General features: G+C 36.9%; 1 protein-coding gene across 1 annotated transcript; it reads right to left on the bottom strand.

The window, feature by feature from the left end:
* Positions 1-3604: 3604 nt before the first annotated feature.
* On the bottom strand, positions 3605-5753 carry LOC110730463 (L-type lectin-domain containing receptor kinase IX.1-like). The gene has a single exon (XM_021910265.1). It carries the CDS (start codon positions 5723-5725, stop codon positions 3671-3673), a length of 2055 nt encoding a protein of 684 aa, XP_021765957.1. The 5' UTR covers positions 5726-5753; the 3' UTR covers positions 3605-3670.
* Positions 5754-13407: the final 7654 nt, after the last annotated feature.

The following is a 13407-nucleotide window of genomic DNA, read 5'->3' as shown; positions in this document are numbered from 1 at the left end:
CTCTATGTTACCTAGGGAATATACAGCGTCTCCCTGGAGATTTATGTTTGATGAGTCTGGATAAAAGCGAGAATAGTTGAATGAAATCGAGTTAACATTCCGAACTAAAGAAAGGCAAAGAAGGGCAAAGATTTATGTTTTTTATCAGTTTGTTCGCCCGATTGGGCACGATTGTAAAGTTGTTTTGAAAAAACGAAGAGAGTAATAGTCAAAGATTTTAAATATGAATATTTATTTTGAAACGAAGGGAGTAACATACCAACTTAAATAACTAAAACTAATGAACATACCCTAGTGAATAGTATTTTTAAATAATACCTCTGTTTTATTTGCTTAACCTACGTCCCCTTACGCACCTACCTATAGCTCATTAGCACGCAATATGAGAAAGAAATTAGATAAGATGCCAAGTAGGGGTGGTTATTGGGTGGGTCAGTGCGGGTAATTAGCGGGGCGGGTCGATTGCAGGTCAAGATGAATATTTAGCGGGTCAGGGTCAATGCGGATTAGGGTCGGGTCAGGGTCGAGATAAAAGTGAAACGGGCCATTACCGGGTCTTTACCCACATTGAAAACAGAGAAAAAAAGGAAAAAAATAAATAAAATGAAATTAAAAGTGGACCGCTAAACGTTGCCCTCGAATCTCTAACTAACGCTCGCAAAATAACCTAAAATGACGTACATAGCCTTGTTATAAAAAATATTATAAAATAATTATTTTTACATAAACTTAATAGTTTTACCCTACATAAAATTATTTACCGTTCTCTCTAGTCCTCACACCAGCCACCAACGATCGCGTTGAACCACCAACCATTATAATTTTAAAAATCAAACAAATAATTTAAATTTTGCAAAACCTAATTTGTTGGATCCCATGGAAGATAACGAAAGGCCGGAAACACCACCTACGTTGGTCGCGGAAGGCTCGTCAGACCGTACCGAATCGATAATTTTCTTTTTCGAAATTCCAATTATTTAATTTTCTATTTTCGAAATTTCCAGGTAAACGCCCAGAAATTTCGAAAAACCTAGGCTGAAACGCCTAGTTTTTTCAAACACCCTAGGGTCCTAGGCTGAAACGCCTAGTTTTTTCAAACACCCTAGGGTATTTCGAAAAAACTAGGCGTTTCAGCCTAGGTATTTCGAAAAAATAGGCGTTTTAGCCTAGATATTTCGAAAAAACTAGGCGTTTCAACCTAGGTTTTTCGAAATTTCTGGGCGTTTGCCTGAAAATTTCGAATTTTTTTTTATCAATATTGAAATTTAATTCTTAAAAAATCACATTGACGCCTGATATTTTCTATCAATTCCGATTGTTTTACTTTGAAAGATGACCAAGTACAGTAGTAGTAATCACTTGTCAATATTATCAGAGTAGTTAGCTCTACAACCTCATTTGAAAGATCAACTATAATAGATGAATTGTTTTTAAGAGAGAGAAGAGGAAGTGAGCGTTTTGGGAGGTAAATTGTGTTTTGAAGGTAAATTCTTTTATTTTATATAAGGGTAAATTTGTAAAATAAATTTTATTTGCGGGCGTTAGTCGGAGATTCGAGGGCTATATTTAACAACAAAAGGAAAATGAAACCAAATTCCCCAAAATCAATCAGACCCCCCTATTCTCTTCCTCTTCGTGATAATAACAAAATCTTTCATAGATGAGTAATGAGAAATTAATATATAATGGTGAGCTTGTTCTTGTATTTTTAGTCTTTTGAAAATTTTGTTGAATTAGATCTAATTCATATTAACATTCTATCCGAACAACATGATGAATTTGAAATTCTAGAATTTAAATTCTAGCAATTTCCCAAACACTGCCTTAAAAATGTTGATATGGATTTTCAAATTTAGCTCTGCATATTTTCAATTTTTTTTATTAATATCTGTCGAGTGACATAATTAGTTGGATTCAGGTAGCTTAAGGTACAATCAATGAACCAATTGACAAAAATTGTCATTTATACTTAGTTTATAATTGTAATTATTGTAATAACAAGTCAGAATAAAATAAACTATTGGAATGTAAATTACTTCAAATGGAACAAAATTTGGTACTCGACGAAGAAGAAGGATCACCGATTGCCGCCGCCATAGAATCGCCGGCAGAAGGTAATTGACGATGTGATGATTTTCTCTCTCCTTTGACCGCGTTGTTGATGCTTAGGAAAGCGGCTTTAATGGAGAACTCTGAGTGCGCTTCAATGGAGAACTCTGAGAAGCGGCTTCAATGGAGAACTCTGAGTGCGCTTCAATGGAGAACTCGTGAGAAGCGGCAATGGAGGAGAGAGAAAGGTGGGCGCAAGAACAGAGGAGAAGAGAGAGAAAATGAAAGGAAGGTTGACCCTAACCATTATTATTGAGTTTTTTTTATTTTAATTTTTAAGCCCTATCTATTAAAAAATAAGATCATATAAAAAATCTATAAAATAAGATCATATAAAAACCCTATAAAATAAGATCTTATAAAAGCTCTGTCTATTAAAAAATTGACCCTTTGATTTTTGACCCGACCCTTTTGTCATTGGTTAGTCCTACCCAATAACCACCCCCTAATGCCAAGTAATAATTACTAAAATACGAAGTAGATAAAGTTAAACCCAAAATAGTTCTGATCCTCTTACTAGTGATTATAATTTATTGTATAGAACAATTTGATTAACTTATTACCTTCTCTCTTTCTTAAATTTTGTGAGATGAGACTATTGATCAAGTAAAAAAAAAAAGAAAAGGAAGTATCATCTTATGAAAAGTTGAGGAGTACTCCGTATTAGAATTGTTTCACTAAGACTTAAGTATATCTTTTGTATAAAATATAAAAACCTGATGATTTATTCATAATAAAATTATGCAAAGATAATTAAAATATCCAAGATCAAGTTAGGCCTTATGCCTTTACCATAAATTTATCAACTTTATAAAATTTGATGACTTATTCCATAATATCTTTAGTTTTGCTTTCCTGTATATGTTTGAGTTTTTTACTTTTTTTTTTTTTTTTTCTTGTATTATATAAAAAAGAATTTTCACTAATTAAATTCCAAACTCCCTATAAACTACAATAGCTTAAATTATTAGGAGCTTTAACCTCCTAATACTATATTGTGTTAAGCTTAATATATAAGATCATGATAAAATAACGTTATTCTATGTTAATGCGCGCACATCAACATCAATGTTCATGAATAATTGACACAGTCAAACTTGATACATACACATGTCAATGTATTAGTTTAACCTTATATATATATGGTTAAATATTAGTAAAAAATATAAAAAATTTGATATTATGAAACTTTATATTGATACCTAATTAACAATATATTTCATGATAAAATTTGTATTTTATACGCTATTAAAAAACAATGGTCAATGTTAGTTTATGAATAGCGAAAAATAGTCAATCCAAATGTGTCAATTATTTAGGAACGGGGAGAGTAATTAGTTGGACAATTTCATGTTAATTCTATAACAAGATTCACATACAGAGAAGTATGCAACAAAAAACTTATTCCACTCAATGTATAGTCTTAATTATGTATACAACAATCAACATATTTCATAAAACAATTGCTAAAAGAAACCGTATGCTATGTTTATAACTCTATGAACAAATCAACAATTATGATGAATGAATATCTATAATAATATGATACGGATTTTTGTATCTAACGACCAATTTTAAGGCTTGTACTAAGCATTGAAGGGCAACTAGAGCCGTCTGACGGCTGCAGTACTGGAACATGATAGGTCGGAATAGGCATCGCCGGTGGAAGACTAGGCAATGCAGCCTCAAAATTGAGCACTTGAATAGCTTGTTTTATAGATGGCCTATAATTGTAATCAGGATGAACACACCACAAACCAACTAGCATCAAACACTCGACTTGTTTAACATCGAATTCCCTACGAAGCCTTTGATCAGAAGCCGAAAGTAGCCTCCCGTTGCCATAGAGATCCCACACCCATTGTATCAATCCCTTCATATTAGTCCCCTCATCAATTGGATCTATTAACCTCCTTCCGGTAGCTATCTCTAATGCAACCACGCCAAAACTGTATACATCCGATTCTTTACTAGCCTTTCGTGTACTTATGTATTCCGGTGCCATGTACCCTATAGTCCCAGCCAGAGTTATTGTCTGTGCAGCACGTCCATGTTCCATCACCGTTGCTAGACCAAAATCCCCTAGCTTGACATTAAAATTAGAATCTAGCATTATATTGCTCGACTTTATGTCACGATGCACAACACATTGCTCCCATTCTTCGTGTAAATAAAGCAATCCCGAAGCTAACCCTTGAGCTATTTTGTATCTCAAAGGCCAAGATAAGGGTGTCTTCTTGCCAAATAAGTGACAATCCAAGCTACCATTTGGCATAAACTCGTAAACAAGTAACAATTTAGTTTTATCATGGCACCAACCCAATAGTTGTACAATATTTCGATGCCTTAGCCTACTAATAATCTTGACCTCGGCTATGTATTCTTTTTTCCCCTGTTTTGATCCCCTGGATATTTTTTTCACCGCGATTGGTAGATCCAAGTCGTTAAGATAGCCCTTGTAAACGGCTCCGAACCCTCCCTTCCCCAACTTATGCTCACTTGCGAAATTGTTGGTGGCTGATTCAAGCTCGGAATAAGAAAACCTTCTAGGCCCGACCCCTCTCTCAAGTTCATCATTGAATGAGGTTTCCTCTTCCTGTTTCATTTTCGCCTCCTTCCTCTTTCGATGCAAAAACAACACTAGTATCCCTCCCAAAATAGCAATGAACGCGAATGATGATACAACAACAACAATAACAATAATCCGCTCCTTAGATTTGTTATCCTTGGGATGATCATCACTATTTTTATTATTAGTAAACTCGATTTTTTTCTCAGGAAGATCACTAGTATTATTGTCAATAGACTTCTTCAAAGTAGAATAGAATTCCCATGATTCAAGAGTATGTCGCTCCTTAACTTGCCCAGTTCCCGCAGAAAAACCAATGTTAACCCATTCAGGGACGACTTTCATAAGATCAATTGGTAAAGACAAATTTGAATCTTTGTTAAAATTTGGATCGTTCTTGTATGACCAAAACACGGTTAAAACCTTAGCAGTCGCGTTATAGATGATCCGAACATCAGCAGGTTGTTTACTATGCTCACTCGCGTTCCATGGTTTATGAGCCGAAGAATTGAGAGAGTTGACGTTGATACCAACATGCTCCTTATCACTAGGATCAAAAGCATTTGGAAATGAGTCAAACTCGACTACAATTATTGGTGTACTCGACGTTACATATGTTGTTTGATTAAATAGGCCTAGATATGGACCGTCGGAGCCAGGTGGGATTTTAAAACCCACCGGAGCAATGAAAAATGTGAACCCATGCCCGTATTTAGGTGCCTTGAAAGTGTCAACAACGAAGGTGAAATGTGTTGAAAACTCGGCGATTTTGCCTAAACTTTTATCCCAAAGGCGCACACTCTCACCATATGTAACGATACCAACACGTTCTTTGTGAGTAACATAGTTGAACTCTATTTTGCCAAGGGAATTTTCAGCATTACCCTGGAAATGTAAATTTGAGTCTGAATTAAAGTGAGAATAGTTAAATGAAATAGAGGTAACAATTCGAAGATGAGAAAGTGTGAGAAGGGCAAAGATTAGAGGGAAACAAATCGAAATAACTCGAAAAAATGGTGGGAAGCTAAGGAAGAAAGAGTTAGCCATTCTATGGAAAAAATGGACAGAGTTTGGAATGAAGAACAGAATTTTCTTATAACATTTAATATTGTTCTTATCATTATATAGATGAAGTATATATCAATAATATTATAGTATTATATACTATACATATTGTATATAGTTTGTAAATGATAGTGTCAAACAAATTTAGGAAAAAATTATACCCTTTTAAGTTTTAATTCATGCCTTCAACATCATATTATACATCGTGATGAACACTTTGCGATTAATTATATCTTTGAGAGTATTTAGCTATTTTCTATTTCTTAATTTTATTGTAACTTGTCAACTGGCTTTAAAAAAATAGTTTTTGTCAACTTGATCAAGAAAATGTATAGAACTAAGAGATCGAGACATGGTCTTCTTGTCCTCCAAAGTCAATTGACATAATCAGAGCCCTCACAATAAGGGGGTTAAGGGTAACCGGGTGATAAACGGGTCTGGGCCACACCCGCTACAAGTGTCCACTTTTATGACCAAGAAGGTGTTGGTTTAACGGTGCGCGAGCACTGTGCGGAACCAAAACCCGCCCCGGACCACATGCATAATTAATACAACTAACTAACAAACATGCAATTAATAAAGCGATAAACACATAAAGAGGGCGAACTTAAAGGTTTTCTCACGCTTTTGGGAGATGCCTAATTGAGTTCTACTAAAATTCTGTTAATTCCCATCTTTCAAGTTGGTATTTATAGGCAAAGCATTCCAAAAATCCTCAATCATCTTTCCATGTGGGAGAGTTGATAAAAAAGTGAGAAAATTAAATAAGCTTTTGATTTAATTCTAAATTAAATTAATTAGCATAAATAATAAGCAAATGGCAAGTGTCAATCCAAGGGAGGGGTTAGGTAAGGACCACAAACCCTCCCCTTGGAGAGCAAACCCAACAACCCCATGTGCACGACACGCCCCTAGCCTTGGGCCCAAGGCCTGCCACGCTAGCAGCCTTGGCCTTCGGCTGGGCCTGCCTCGCAAGCCCAACGCGTTGCTGGGTTTGTGGTCTGCAGGCTGGCCTCGCTGGCTGGCAACGTACGCAAGCGTGCAGGGCCCATGAGCCTTGCTGCACGCAATGGCGTGCGGGCTTGGTGCCCTTGCTGCGAGCTTGCGGACTAGCGCTGCTAGCAGTGCATTGCTCGGCCAGCTCGCCCAGCCAGCACACATGCGTGGCTGCTAAGCTTACGGCTAAGGCAAGCACATGGCTAGCAGCCTTGCTAGCCTAGCGCGCCTAGCCCTCGCTTGGCTAAGCAAATTGCGAGGCTAGGACTTTGCGCGTTGACTTGTCATTTGACTTATTTTATCGTCTTCTAGATTCATTGAATCGACTCGACATTCGACACTCTAAGCTCGGAATCCGACGTCTGAGTTCGTAAAATCCTTGTTGACTTATTTAATCCTTCGGATTAATTCATCGCCTTTTTCGGTTACACGATTGGGTGTGACCCGTAGGGTTCAGTCAAGAGCAAGTTGTAAGATTAATTATATATTAATCTTACTGATTGGAAGCAGCCTCCAGCTAGGCGTTCCGATCACTTGACTTCATGGAATAATTAGGTTTCCTAATTAATTCTGAACCCTTTATCGAAATAATACACATGTTCGAAGGACACCATTCCTTTCAATCTCCCACTTGTCCTTCCGGACAAGTGTGTTGTATGTGTATTGCCTTTTTCCTATGTCACTTAATGCCTCTTCATGAACTATAAGGTAAGATTTATCGTCATCCTTATTACGTCTAGAAGTGTTTCTCGATATTTCGAGTTCAACTGTTAATTAGTACGATAGTTTCTAAAATAATTATAAGCACGGCCATGCATATTCACAGTCTCGCTCTTTGACAAGCCTTGTAAATAACAAAGACATGTTTTCTATTGTTAATAGGAAGACATTCCCAGTCTTGCAATGTCAAGCTTCTATTACTAAGAGACCATAGCTTCCTGAGTGTTGCCTTTATAATCCCCATGTACGGCAGACGTTTGACAACATCAAAACGGACTAGTACTCAAACAAGAGAACTTACAATGCTCATGGTTGAGGAAAGAGGTTCCGATAACCATAATGAGTAAGATACTTATGACGATTATTAAATCTCTTAAAGTATTCTCATAGGTCGATCTAGTATAGTCCAAAATAATACCTGTGCAAATGATTTATGACATTTTTGTCCTTGTAGCACAAGAAACAGTGCTATAAATCATACTACACACTAATCTCGCGTGTTCATTAGTCGTCCAACTTTCAAATGACCTTGATTAGGGATGATTTTGATATGATATTCAATGTTCACTTAATAGGTGTTTCTTTATCCAAGACCTTGTCTTGATACCTTATTTTGAATACCGTCAAATCGAATGTATTCATTATTTAATTCTAAACCTCAATTAAATAGATCATGGAATAATAATCATATTTATTCCACTATGAAACTTTTCAACGTTTTATCTTATGATGAATGGTTTTCCCAAACATTTTAAGAGTAATTCTCTCTACAAAAACTTATAGAAATCACACCCATATCTAATACGCTTGATTTCTTTTATGAAATTATGAATGTTGTGGTTCACTTATTGCATAAGTTTAGTTATCATTACTTTGTAAATATTAGCATCTTCATTATCGAAGACTTTCATAATAAGATAAAAAAATTCTAGTGTGTTATGTATTACATGTGATTTGGATTTTGTTGCCCAAGTGATGTCTCCCACTCATTTTCATGATTCGTGACCTTCAACTTGGAAACCTATAATCATTAAAGTTCAACTACGAACTATCCATTGAACAACTTCACTTTTATTGCCTCTAAGGCAACAATACTCTCAACATATACTTTAGTAGACTTTCTAATAATGCTTGGCTTGGATTTTACTCCAACCAATCCACCATGATTTGGGATACCCTAATCATTTGTGATCAAGGAAATTTAGCTTATATTTCCGCACATTACACATGGATGCAAGTCTATGTTATCATTCTCAAGCCACGACTCATCTAAACTCGTGCGTATAAATAGCTTCCTTATTAAGGATATAATCCTTGCTAAGGTTGTGCTTGCAGCATCAAAACTCATATTATATTTATTTTCATGCATCAAGAACTCATCCTCTTACTTAACGAAGTACTTTGGATGTTCTTGATCATAATCTAACAATCCATTACTTAGATTTAAATTGATTGGTACTTTATACTTGTCATGCTCTAAGCACGCAATTCATATGACGATTCCATACCGTAACATACATGATGGATTCAATTGCAGAACTATTCCTAATTTGATCCCACTATCAAAGTCTTATACTTAGTTCAAACATTTACTTAATTTTATACATATGGATCGAAAGGCTTTTCAAGTCCTTCATGTTTAACACGGTAAATTCCTTTACTCGTTCGAACATTTTATTAATTCTATCTAATACATCTTGATTCCCACTGTGTACTAAGTATCGCCTTTAGCTTGGTCCATTATTGAGAAGATTGACTTGGGGGTTGAGGACAGCAAGTTCCATAAGAACTTGGCCTGCGACGTTCCAGCAAGGAGCTGAAGAATAAAGGACAACAATAACTTAATCCTGGTATGCGTGAAGTCCAAGTATCCTTAACTTACAGCGAGCGATTGACGAGACAATTTAGCTAGAGAATATAAGTTTATGTTAAGTTTATTTTTCTAAGGATTGTTGTAAATATGTTAGGAAAGTTTATGCATGGGATTTATTAGAAGCGTGACAAAGCTTGACAAACTTTAAAAATGGAAAGTTTATAAAAGATAAGTTTTAATTTTATGAAAAGATTTTATTTTATAAAATCCGGTTTTACAAATATCATTCTTTTCAGAAATTATGTCTTTGATAAGTTTTCTAAAAAGATGTTCTTCTAAAAAAATTTATATAAATGTGGCATTATGAAAACGGCGGTTTTATAATTTCTATCTTTTGAAAACCTACTTTACATACGAGTATAACTTGTATATAAGGGAGAATTCATAATTAGCACAGATTTGTGACTTTATGCGTGAAGAATCTGAAGAGAGCTCTAGAGTGTTAGTTTTCCAAGTCTAAACTTTGTCATTAGTTTCAAATTCCATGTGTAGCTTTCCAGTCACATATTAAAGTCAAAGAGTTTGTATTGTTTTGGTTTTTAGGTGTGTGTGTTAAGCAAACTGCATACAGATTGTAGGCTTCTAGGTTGAAGCTGAGAGTGTGGGCATTCAAAGAGTGTCGAGTAAATCTAAGTCAAGGACTTAGGTTGGGTAGAATAGGGTTCTACTGTGTAGCAAGTTCAGTCTGGAACTTGTGAGAAAGGTCTGATTATAATAGGTTGTAACTAGGAGAGTTTGCCCTATTATAGTGGATTGATTTGGTGTTTGAAATCCCTTGGAGGGTCGAGGTTTTACTTCCAATTAGGCCTGATATACGTGTTTTATACAATGGTTTTCCCCGGTTTTACTTAGTAATTTTATATGGTTTTGAGCTCTACGGAGCCATTTCTTGCTAACAATCTCTTCTTTAGTGTATTCGATTGTTTTAGTAAGCTTTTCAGGAATATGAAGCGTTTCTAGGCAATTGGACGTGTTTTTAGTAGATTCGGAAGAGTTGATAGCCAAGAACTGCAATTTATGTGGAGTGCCCGACCGGGCATGGCTTGCCCGGGCAGACCGGGCAATGAAGAGTTCACAGGAAGAAGCCCAATTCTGAACGGTGCAACGCGCGCCCGATCGGGCAGGCTTCGCCCGGTCAGACCGGGCGATGAAGAAGTCAAGTTATGAAGATGCAATTCTGGAAACGTGTTACGCGCGCCCGACCGGGCGAGGTTCGCCCGGTCTGACCGGGCAAAGAAGGAAAACTGTCGTATTTTACGCAGCCTTCCTCCGCCCGATCGGGCGAGGTTTGCCCGGTCTGACCGGGCGATGTTCAAGATTGCGCGATTTCAGCTATTTCCGAATTTCTATCTTTTGAGGGTATAAATACCCTTTTGTAATTAACTTTTAAAGAGAGTTTTTCATTAGTTTTTCTCCTTAAGCCCTAGAAAACTCTCAAGAACCCTAGTTTTATTTCCTTTAAGCAATTTCAATCTTTTAATCCCAGATTAATCAATTGTTCATCAACAATTTGAGTTCTTTCAATTGGAGTAATTGGTATTTATCTTACTTCACTCTTTTCTGATATTCACTGTTCTCTAAATATGTTTTCTTTACTGTTTCTTGTTTTTGAACTTGATTTTGATTTTATTATGATGTGTGAGTAGTTTCCTTAATCCGGGATCTTGCTAAGCCCGATTATGATTGATGTATAAAGTAGATCTTTAAATTCCCCAATAATAATCCCAATTGACATGCTTAATTGATTGTGTTTATGCCAATACTAGATTAGGAATAATTAGTATTGTTATCATCCCTTTGTTCTTATTGCAACGGAAGTTGGGTATTAACGGGATTAGGTTATTCCAATTAAGGGTTTGAAGATCATCACGGAAGTAGATGATTGAATAATTAGGAATCTAGGCATGGTGTTTAATGTCCCTTATTCGCTTGATTCCACGGAAGTAGGCTTGATAGTTAATTTGGGAAGCCATTGATAACTTGGAAGAGACCTTTGGTATTATTATTAGGGATTGCTTTTCTTCTTGTCAATTGATTTATATATTGGGGGTAGATTTATTAGTTTATCAATCATAATCGTGGTAATGCTTGATCTTGGATGCTTTAGTTTATTGATTAATATTTCCTCTAGTTAATTGTGTTATTTAATATATTAGTTGATTATTATCATCCATTATTGATTGGTGACGTGCTTAGTGATTAATTGAGTCTGATTAATTGAATGAACCATAGTCTCTTGGGATTCGATCCTTACTTGCCCTACTACACAGTTAGAAGGAATAGTTAGGTTATTTTTGTTAGGTACGCGATAAGCCTATCAAAATTTGGCGCCGTTGCCGGGGACTAACGGTTTCATATTGATTTTCCGTGATTCGTTTTTACTAAGCGTTGTTTGTTGCTTCGGCTATTGCCTCCTGTGTTTTTGATGTTCTTTGCCTAGTTCTTTGTTGTATGCAAACACGTCGCTCAGGGTCAGACGACTTAGTGCCTCTCGATTCAGAAATTGAAGCGACTGCAAGAAGACGAAGAAGTAGAAGAAGAGCAGGTAACAGAAATATGGAAGACCAAGCAACAAAGTCTCTTTTGGAGTACGGTATCCCTGACACAACAACCGGACTCCTTTCTAGCATTGTTAGACCACCTATCACCGCTCAGAATTTTGAATTGAAACCGCAGTTTATTCAATTCATATCCAATGATTCATTTGCTGGCACACCTCTTGATTGCCCAGTGAATCATATAGATGGTTTCTTGGAAAAGTGTGACACTATGAAGCTGAATGGTGTTACAGATGATGCTCTTAGACTTCGCCTTTTTCCATTCTCATTACGGGATAGGGCGAAGGAATGGTTAAGAGATGAGGGTTCTGGTTCCTTTGATACATGGGATAAACTAGTAAAAGCTTTTCTGGTCAAGTTCTTGGGACAAGAAAAGACTGCAAGATTAAGGAACGAGCTATCCACTTTCAGGCAATCAGATGAAGAATCCTTATATGACGCATGGAGGAGATTCAAGAGATTACAGAGACAGTGCCCTCATCATGGCATACCTGAATGGATGTTAATCCAAACCTTTTATAACGGTCTAACCCATGAATTCCGGATCTATATCGACGCCGCATCTGGAGGCTCCCTTTTAACTAAAAATCCAACCGAAGCAAAGGAGCTGGTTGAGAAGATGTCAGCCAATGACAACTATCACCCAGGCGGCCGAAATAGTGTCAAGAAAGGAGGTAAATTAGATGTTGATGCTCTAACTCTTTTAACTAGTTCTGTGCAGGCACTTTCAAGCAAGTTCGATAGATTACAAACTGGATCTTCTAATAATGTGCTAGAAACTTGTCAAATGTGTAATACTCAAGGTCACATCGCACCTAATTGCCCACGAAATTCGAATGAGGTATCAATTGAGGAAGCCAATGCCTTCTACAATTCCAACCCTAAAAGACCATACGATCCCCATTCTAATACTTATAATGAAGGTTGGAAGAATCACCCAAATTTCTCATACAAAAACACCCAGGCCCAGCAAAATCCACCTCCGCCCCCACCTCGAAACAACAATTATAATCCACCTGGTTTTCAACCAAGACCACCCCTAGTACAACAACCCATGCAACCTATGCAACCACTCCCTCAAAAATCCAATCTCGAACTAATGATGGAGAACTTCATCAACACCACAAATAATTCCATCCAACAGTTACAAGCCCAGAATAAGCTCATGGAAAATCAAATAAGCCAACTTGCTCATCAAGTCGGCCAATCTTCAAAAACACCAGGTACGTTTCCTGGCCAAACAGAGCAACCACAAAAGGGGCACATGAATGCTGTAATTTTAAGGAGTGGAAAACAGTTGGAAGACCTTCCCGTAAGGGAACCATCAACGATAGATATTGAGGGAATGAGTGAAAAACAGGGGATTTTGCAAAATTCTTCTTCGCCCGGTCAGACCGGGCAATGTCCGCCCGATCGGGCGCGAGAAGCAGTCGACGAAAAACAGGGGACTGTGCGAATTTCTTCTTCGCCCGGTCAGACCGGGCAAGGTCCGCCCGATCGGGCGCAAGAAGAAATTC

Source organism: Chenopodium quinoa, unplaced genomic scaffold, assembly GCF_001683475.1.
Source record: "Chenopodium quinoa cultivar QQ74 unplaced genomic scaffold, ASM168347v1, whole genome shotgun sequence".
NCBI lineage: Eukaryota > Viridiplantae > Streptophyta > Magnoliopsida > Caryophyllales > Amaranthaceae > Chenopodium > Chenopodium quinoa.
The sequence above is the reverse complement of the archived record's forward strand: the minus strand, read 5'-3'. Positions and strand labels throughout refer to the sequence as shown.